Raw genomic sequence first — 10,118 nt, 5'->3', positions numbered from 1 at the left:
AATAATAAAAAAAATAAAACCATCAAAAACCCAGTACCTAATATATTGTATGACACTAAAGCCTTTTCTAATGTTTTATTTAGCTGATTTATAATATACTTCTTTTGTATCTTATACCACAACATCAATTAAAGAACTGAATTTAAGAAATCTGTTACCAAGGCTGGCCAAATAGCTCAGGGGACTAAAGCGCCTGCTTAGGCAGAGGGCAGGGTCCAGGGTTCAATTCCCGGTGTGCAGTGCCGGCCCCACCCCCAGGGTGCACTGAGGTGGTGATTGGGACTGGGCATGGTGGCGCGCACCTATATTCCCAGCACTTGGGAGGTTGAAAACACTGAGTCCAATCTATGTATTGAGACACTGGAGACCCTGGAGACCCTATAGACCCTGTACCAAATACATTAAAAAAAAAAAAAAATTATATAACAAAAAGAAATCTGTTACCATCACACGTACATATTTAAAGACTAGATCAATTGCAATATTCTATATACGTGTTTCGATAACTTAACAATAATGGTGCTTCTCATCATTAACAGTTGAGCAGGGGGCCAAGGAGATAGCTCAGTAAAATAAGCGCTTACTGGCAAGCACAAGGGCCTAAGTTTAATCCCCAGCTCTGCCAAAAAAAAAAGAAAAAAGTTGAGCAATTCTAATCATTTCCAATATTTGATATCAAAACTGTTCAAAATATACTGTAATTTTAATGAAAAGATCCATGAAGATTAATTTATTCTAGAATAAATAAGTCTATCCTAGAATAAGAATTTATCACTGGCAGAAAATGAAGTCCTCAATCAAAAAAATTCCCTGTAATGTACTTTTTAAAAAATAAACTAAACAAGGCTGGGGATATAGCTCAGCAGCATAAGAGCCTGCCTGGCAAACATGAGGTCCTGAGTTCCATCCCTGGTACCAAAAAAACTAAACATTTGATCTAATCCACATAATTTACTAAAAATCTTTTCTTCAAAAAACCTAAATTAAAAAAATTTTTAAAAAAAAAGAAAGAAAAAAAAAGTATAGGTGCCGCGGAGATGGCTCATTGCAATAAGTGCTTCCCTGGCAAGCACAGGGGCCTGAGTTCAATCCCCGGTTCCACCAAAAAATAAAAAAAAAGAATGAAAAAACCTAAAATAAGGGCCAGCCAGATAGCTCAGTGGATTAAAGCACCTGCTCTGGCAGACACAGGGGCCAGGGGTTCCATGCCCAGCTTGCCATGCCAGCCCCACCCCTGGGGTGAACCGAAACTGGTGAGACTGGGTGTGGTGGCTCAGGCCTATAATCCCAGCTTTTGGAGGCTGAATAACAAGAAGGATCACTACAAATCCAATCTGTGTAGTGAGACCTTGCTGACCCTGTGCTAAATACATAAAAAAAAACAAACTTAAAATAAAAATCATTTATCCTACAGACCTACTGAATTAACACAATTTAAGATAAATGTCATTACAAATATTATTTACATTATGCATTTTAATAAAGTCCTTAGATATCTATATCCTATATATTAAAAAGTTATAAATTTTAAAAGAAGTGAGATTACTCAAAATATAAGTATTTCTTCATTTTGTTTTGCTTTGAGCAAGCATTTTGCTGTATAGTTCAGGCTGGCCTCAAACTCACCACAATCCTCCTGTCTCAGCCTTGTGAGTGCTAGGATTATAGGTGTGTGCCACTATACCCAGCCTGTGTTTCTTAGGAGAAATAAGGACCAACAAGCAATGCTGATGTTTTCCTCATTGAAGTATATGTAGAGAAAAAGCACAAATTGTGACTGAACTGTGATTATTTTAAATAATTAGTAAGTGCAGGCAAATGTCAGTCAAATGAAATAGGAAGAACAGACAGAAAACAAATCTGTCCTTTCATGGTGGGAAGAAAGAAAGAGCATAGCTTCACTAAGATCATGCATCTTGGCCAAATTTTAGGGTTTTTTTTGTTTTTGGTGGAACCGGGGATTGAACTCAGGCCCTTGCACTTACCAGGTAAGTGCTTATTCTACTGAGCTACCTCCCTGACCCCTGGGATTTTCTTTTTTAAAAAAATGTATTTAGTACAGGGTCTACAGGGTCTCACTACATAGATCGGACTCCTAGTGATCCTCCTGTTTTCAGCCTCCAAGTGCTGAGATTATAGGTGCACACCATCATGCCCAGTCTCAATCACCATCTCAGCATGCCCCAGGGGCGGGGCCTACACACCAGCGACCCAACTCCTGGCCTCCTGTGTCTGCCTAAGCAGGAGCTTTAATTCACTCAGCTTCTGGCCAGGCATCGGCCAAATTTTAGAGGGTAAATAGAAACTTGCTGCACTAGTTAGGGAGGTCAATATAGTTGGAGCCTGAACTGAAATCCCGAGCAGGAAGATACAAAGAGACAAACCTTGCAAAGTACGAAGAAGACCGGTATGCTTATCCTGGGAACTCAGGATGTTATCTGACAGATCAGCATCTCCTAAACAGCAGACTTTCATTACTACTATCACAAGTTTTTGCTATATGTATAATGCTATGCTATTATTTACTTTTCTTTAAGTCAATTAACTTTTAGTTTAAACTTACTTGAAAACTATTTTTGAGCATAATTTATCTGGAACAAAAACTTAATGTGCTTCTTTTTAAAATAATTCTTATAATACACTTAAAATTTAAAAACAAATCTTATTTATTCATCACCTCAAAATGGTCCCACACACCACCAGTGGAATGAGGACTGTAGATAGGGACAAACTGCTTTAAATTTTTTTTTTTTTTTTTTTTGCAGAACCGGGGATTGAACTCAGGCCCTTGCGCTTGCCAGGGAAGCACTTATTCCACTGAGCCATCTCCCCGGTCCTGCTTTAAATTTTGAATGACTCTAAGTAAGGAAATGCCATGTTCAGGAGTGTTTTCAGGAAACTCCAGCTGGTAGATAAGAGTAGATTAGGTGTGAGAAAGATAAGAAGCAGAAACTCAAGTCAGCCACTGCAACAGTCCACATGAAACAGGATGCTTTGATGTTATCAGTTACTGTAAGATGCCAGCAAAGATTAGGTAGCCAGTGACATTTAGGAGGGTAAAAGAACTACAAAGTTCACCTATGATTAGATTCAGAAAGTGAAAAAGAAGAGACAAGATCCAAAGGAAGGGGGGCCAGGGAGCTGGCTCAGTGGAATAAGCGCTTTCCTGGCAAGCACAAGGGCCTGAGTTCAATCCCCAGTTCCACCAAAAAAAAGATCCAAAGGAAGATAGACGGGAAGGTAAATTCAGTTAAAATTTTCCAGGAGACAGTGTCCTTTAATTTGTCATCATGAAAGGGGTTTTTTGAGCTGAGGGAAAGGTGATTTGTTGTAGCTGTGTTTTTTGTGATTCTGGGGATGTGACTCAGAAAGTACTGAAATATGTCCTAGGCCCATTATTCATTCACTCATTCATTCATTCATTCATTCATTCATTCATTCATTTTTGGAGACAGAATTTGGCTAAATTGTGCAAGCTGGTCTCCAACCTTCAATGCCCTACTTCAACCTGCCAAGCAGCTGAGATGAGTCATGCACCACTATGTCAGCTCCAACAAATCTAAATTCAAACACCTACACATTTAAAAAAAAAAAAAAAAAAAAAAAAAAAAAAAAAAAAAAAAGGACTGAAAAGAAATACTACAAAATTATTCTACTATTCCTTGATCAGAAAATTCTTTTTTTTTCTCCTTTTTTTTTGTGTGTCAGGAATTGAACACAGGCACTTGTGCCACTGAGCTACATCTTAGACCTAGAAAATTCAAAAAGGGGCAGAAACTCTTTCTTTCTTTCTTTCCTTTTGGCAGAACAAGGGATTGAACTCAGGTACCTTGCACTTGCCAGGCAAGCACTTATTCTATTGAACTATCTCCCCAGCCGCCCCCACCTTTTTTTTTTTTTTTTTTTTTTTTTTGAGTAGAGGTAACTTTTTTTTAAATATTTTTTTCCAAAATTCTCAGAAGCAAAATTAAGTTCCTTCTATTTCCTTCCATAATCCTTTAGCATATAATGGCAAGCTCTTATTATACATTAAAGTTGATAGTACTTATGTTTAATCAACTACTTTACAACCTATTTAAGGGTAAGGATCATGGTTCTGACTATTGTATGCCTACCTGCTCCTACCTCCTAGCAGGATACTGGACACATTTGAAACTACTTTTGGAGCAAATGCAAACATTAAGTACCACTCACCTTCTTTTTTTTTCCCACCCTCTGGAATCAAATCCAGAGCTCTACACACACAAGGCAACTGCTCTATCACTGAGCTATATCTGCAGCCTATATCACACCTTCTCCTAACTAAAATTCATAGTGTAACCTGTCAGGCTCTTCTTGGAAAATCATTACTACGTGACACATTAAATCAAAACTGATTAAATTAAATGTTTTCCTACCTCATGCCCATTACACATTCATAAAGGAATATGATTCCTTCTTTTTGATGTGGTCGAAGGTGATACACAACATGAGGATCTATCACTACATCCACAAGAGGGAAACAGTTTTTACTGAACATCCACTGATGATTCTTGTCTGGTCTTGGCATAACAAGAGAATCTTTTAAAAACAAAAAAGGTACAAGTATGATCACATGGGTAATTTCACTTTCACTGCAGCTATAGTTTTCAATATTGCGATCATGTCCAAAAAAATACAAAGTTTAGTAACACTAATGCTAATGACAGTACAAAATAACAAAAGGAAATCTCATGCCTTACTATTCTAAGATTTCATACAAAGAATTACAAAGCACTTTCCATACTTCCTATGCCCAAAAGTGCTTCAAAAATCATGGAAGTCACTTTTACCTTGGAAAGCACAGGTTGAAATTTTACCAAAACACACTTGCCAATACCAATAGTTTCTCATTTTGAAAAGACTCCCAAACTTAACATAAAGGATTTTTTGTTTTTGGTCCTTCACTCTCTCAGAACGATCATTACTTCTATTAATAAGATCTAAGAGAGAATAGATTTTCCATTAATTCAGCCATCATTATTTACTTAGCTATTATATTCATGAATGTCAAACTCTGCAAGCAGCATAAAGTAACCATTAAATACCAAAATAAGTTTTTAGAACTATTGTAACATAATTTAAAAGATTTACTAAAACATCACCCAGAAAGGCAAAATCAAATACACCTCAAGGCAAGTCTCAATTGATAAATATAAAGTAAGATAACCCCTTCAAAATTATTTTGGGGGTATATTTACATGTCTACATAATGATTCAAAACTCAGTTTGACCCAAAAAATAAACAGGAAGGAAATCAGAGAACAAAGAGATAAGAAGGGAAGATACAAAGAACTAGGTTCCAGTAGACTAAACAAATGTTCATCAGTATGGACATACACGATCACAGGAATGAGAGTCAGGTCTTATTTGCCACTAGCAACTACCCAGAGGGCAAGTTTTCCATGGATCTTCTGCAGTTTATAGGTAACCAAAAAGAAATCTTTCTTTGGAATCAATTCCTGCTAGGTAGGAGATTAGAGAGTAAAAATGGAAAATTTCACCCTTGATTTCCCTTTATATCCTGAGAGCAAACAAGAGGGTACTCCCTGAGGAGTTGCAACCAGGAACTAGCCCCATTTCCGCTAGTTTTAAAAAGGAAATGCAGATGAAACTCACATACTGTTCACCCATGAAGGACCATAGGATAATGACAAAAACTATCATCTATAGATGACTTGTCTTCTTTGATTACTGAATTTACTGGGTATTGAACACAGAGCTGTCACACTAAGTTACATTTTCAGCCTTGGTTCTTTTGTTTGTTTTGGGTTTGTTGTTTGTTTTTGAGACGGCCTTGCCAAGTCACCAAGTTGCTCAGGCTGTGCTCAAACTCACAGTCCTCCTGCCTCAGCCTCCCGGAGTACTGGGATCACAGACTGGGATCACTACTCCCAGCTTTTTAAGAGGTATATCTTTATTTTTTTTTAATTTATTTATTTGTGTGTGTGTGTGTGTGTGTGTGTGTGTGTGGCCAGCTCAGCCCACCAGGGGGCGGGGCTGGCTGGCATGTGGTGCTGGGGGATTGAACCGCGGTCCCTGTGTTTTGCTAAGCTTGTTCTAAGTAGGTGCTTTAGACCACTGAGCCATCTCACCAGCCCCTTAAGGGGTATATCTTTAAGGGGGGGGGGAATAAAATCTTCCTAGCATGGGAGGCTGGCAGGTGAACAGGTTGGGCCCAGCCTGGGCAATTTACACACTAAGAGAAACTGTACCTCAAAATAAAAAATTTAAAATAGGTGGGAAGGCAGCTCAGTGAAAAGGCTCCGGGTTCAATCCCTAGTACTGCAACAGATTACTTTTACATATACAGCCTAATTCTATCCATGGCATGGTAAAATAAATGAGAACAATCAATCATTTATACAAAAGGCTGCCATATGTGTATGAATCTACACACACACACACACACACACACACACACGGCCAGGGAGATAGCTCAGTGGAATAAGTGCTTGCCTAGCAAACAGAAGGTCCAGAGTTCGATCCCCAGTACCATCAAAACACACACACACACACACACACACACACACACACACATACACACACACAGAGCACTCTAAATCTCTGAAGTGGTTATTAGAGCCACATAAAGTAGCAAAACATTAGTGAAGTAATATCCAAAGAGGTCAGAAAACTAGTTAGTTCAGTGGCAAAACCACAATTCTGATTGAGGTCATTGAGTAAGCACAATATTCTTTTCTTTTCCCTACAGCCCTCTATTGTGCAAGAGGAAGGCAAGGAGAAAAGAGGGAAGGAGCTGGTGGAACAGAGGAAATAAGTGGGTAAAAAAAGAAAAAAAAATTGCAAGCATAAGCCACAACTCTCCATATTTCTACTGAGTCTTTAGGATTAGTTAATGAAGAAATAGGAAGTTTTAATTGTGGGGTTTTGCCTCCATTACACCACTGATTACTGAATTTACCTAAGTAAGTTTTTCTTACCACGCCTCAGTTCCCTCAAATACAGAGTGCAGGGACTGATTTAAATGATCTTAAGACTTATACTTCCATGACAATGGCAACAGAAAAAAAATAAATTACTGCTGCTTGTTTTCACTATGAATCGCCTTTATTTTACATCATCCACATTTCAGCATTTAGTGGTCCTGAACATAAAGTGGGAATATGCAGCAGGTGCCCGGAGGCTAGCCCGCCAGTCCAGGGATCCGCGGCACAGAGTTGCTCCTTCATCCCCACTGAGCATGAGAAGCAACAACACCAAAGTCAGAGTCCACACCAGCCAGGTTTTTCTGTTCCAGTTGTCAGACTGCACATGGGGAACAGCAATCCCGACTGACCACAGACCTCGTGTGCTTAGGAGTGTCCCTGTGTGCCCTCACCCCAGGTCTGCCTACCAGGGGTCCAGGGCGCTGGCAAATCTGCACAACCCTATGCCTGCTCTGTTCACCTCATGACACCTGAGCTAAAACACTGGCAAATGGTGGCAGCAGGCAGCAGCCCAGGGCCTGATAATAATTTCCCAGACTGGTGGAGTATGAAGGGCTGTGGTTCCAAAGCTATAGGAGGGAGGTCAGAGACTCTAACCATACCTGATGGCTTCTGGCCATAGGAAGAACAGGGCGTGGAGAGTGCTGAGGGTGACAATATGACAAAGGTAGGCAGGAGGAGGAGGCAAAAACAGCACCCCTTGATCAAGGTCGGGAAGAGATGGGGAAGCCCTGAAAGGGCTTCCTCACTAAAGGCCAATTTCAGAGGGGGTAGGAGAGTTACATTCTATTCTTCAGCTAAGAGTGGGAGTGGAGGAGAGAGAGACAATCTGATGGCCTGGATGGAAGAGCCACTTACAACTTAAAGAAGCCATGGTGTCCACAAAAGACGCCCCACACCCAACAGTAATCTCATAGGCAGCAACCTGAAGCCTTCACATCTACTCAATCAGCCACCCAGGCCAGGGTTCCAGGGGGCAGAGGCAGGGCAGCAGGCAGTGCCCAGGCTGGGAAATCAGCAGCAAGGTGAATGCAAAATGTGTCTTCTCATAGTGAAGTTAGATGTGCCCCATCAGTGGAGTTGGGGATCAATTTAAACATACCTTCTTGATCCCAGAAGTTAAACCATGTGGACATTGGTTACACCTGACAGGTTGGTTTGTTATAGCACAACTTATATATTCAAATGGACAAAAATTAGTATCATTTACAGTATCTGAAGATAAACTGCCTTTGAATGGGAGTTTCCTTTCCACTACTTTGAGATCTACAAGAAAATTTACTACTGTGGAAAATGAAAACTGCTTAAATCAAATGGGGGTGGAAGGTGGAAGGGAGAGTCAGGGGATTTGATTAATTACTGTAACACTTGTCCTTCAGGTGGCTGAGGAAGTTTCATATTTTCTTTAAACATCAGAAAGCGCCAAAGCTCTTGCAGAATAACTCTGATGCTATATGAATTCTGTCATTTTGTCAGCACAGATATGGCTCACTACAACTATTAACTCCATTCATATTAACTTTTGTTACAAATCTTACAGAGGGGGGTGCTTCTGGGTACTTAGGTCCACTTTCTATTTTAAGGCTGTATGTTTGGTTTTCATAAATTGTTCTTGGAGGCCCAATTACCATCCCTGTCCATCTTGTAAGTGCCATGTTTTTGTCATCCCCTAGACTCTAGCTACCTGCGCCACCTCTTATTCCTTCCTGGTCCTCTTTGAATTCTTCCAACAGTCGGAAACTGGGAGTGACTTTTACTCCCAAGCCCAGTGTGGCTGCCGTCTTGCATTGCCATACTCACAGTAGGCCCCTTCTTCCACTGTTACTTTATATACTGTTATTTTATTCCTACTATTAAAAAGCCTCTTCTTCCCCTCTTTTTTCTATCTACCACAGCATATTTCATCCATAATCCTCACCAAAAGGCCCTGCCATAACAGTTTTACTTCTAGGTCCAATGCAGAAAAAGTAATTTAAAAGCATTGGCTAGTTTCTCTTAGTTCATTGAAAAGAAATGTATGTGCTAAGATTGTTTAAACAAGATATTATGCCTATATCTTATACTCTGAATAACTACTACAAAGACAACAATACATAATGCATTGTAGTAACTCTCCTATCAACCTGTTTTGAAACTGTTTTTATTTCTCTTTAAAATTGAAAAAAAAAATCAGCAAGGAAAATAATCAAATGAAAGAATAAAAACAGTGTATTCAAAGTGGTTAGGATAGATATATAGTTACATTCTCTTAATGAATAGAGGGATTTGTCCTAATGGTGTTTGTAAATAGGATATCATGTCCGCATCTTGTACAGCAATTAACCACTAGAAAGAATGTATGTAATGTGTTAATTACTGAAATTGTCCTTCCAATTTGGTTTGAAACTGTCTCATTGCTATTTGTTTCTCAATAAAATTATGGAAAAAACCAAAAAAAAAAAAAAAAGATGAGGAAGTTAACTCTTTAGTATTTTGATGAAATTACAAATCCCTTAAACTAAAAAAAAGAAAGAATAGAAACAGTTCAAGTCCTTCTGCAATGTGAATTTTTTTAAATCAAACTGAATGAATTAATCTAAATTGAAACTGACTGAAATTAAGTGATTTAATAAAAACTGAATTTTCAGGTTTTGCATAGTACCTTACTATTCCAGACTGTAATATATTAATGCACATCATCAAAGCATATAATCTTCAAACCTGAAGTGTATTAATTCTGATTAATAAATTTACTATTTTTTCTCCTTACGATAGAAGTCAGATTTTATTTAAAATTACATTTGGGTACATGTATACATCTACAACTTACCTATTTTTTCTTTAGTGCATAACATAATATTTTGATTATTCTTTTTGTGAGGTTATGCATTTGCACATTAAATAATTCCCAAACTCTTGTTATTTGATGTTAACATTATCCCTTACATCAGACTATGTATGCAAAGAATAATATAGACTTTCTCCTGCTTAAACAAAATTTAAACTTCAACTCACATTAAAAAAAAAAATCCTTCACAGTAAAAGCAGAATATTCAAGCTATTTTTAACACCTTACTTGGTGTGTATGGGTCATGGCGTGGTTTGTACTTTTGGAAATCATCCTGTATATTTTCCTTTGAATTTGGTTTACAAATACTTCTGAAAGGCTTG

General features: G+C 38.4%; 1 protein-coding gene across 1 annotated transcript in view; it reads right to left on the bottom strand.

The window, feature by feature from the left end:
- Rad54b (RAD54 homolog B (S. cerevisiae)) overlaps positions 1-10,118 on the bottom strand; it is a gene marked incomplete at its 5' end in the record, with an annotated part of 46,913 nt that overhangs the window by 35,399 nt on the left and 1,396 nt on the right. The window contains 1 exon segment of the mRNA XM_023701380.1: positions 4,398-4,560. Within this exon segment, the coding sequence (XP_023557148.1) occupies positions 4,398-4,560 (163 nt within the window).

This window comes from Octodon degus, unplaced genomic scaffold (assembly GCF_000260255.1).
Source record: "Octodon degus isolate 3935 unplaced genomic scaffold, OctDeg1.0 scaffold00134, whole genome shotgun sequence".
Taxonomy (NCBI): domain Eukaryota; kingdom Metazoa; phylum Chordata; class Mammalia; order Rodentia; family Octodontidae; genus Octodon; species Octodon degus.
The sequence above is the reverse complement of the archived record's forward strand: the minus strand, read 5'-3'. Positions and strand labels throughout refer to the sequence as shown.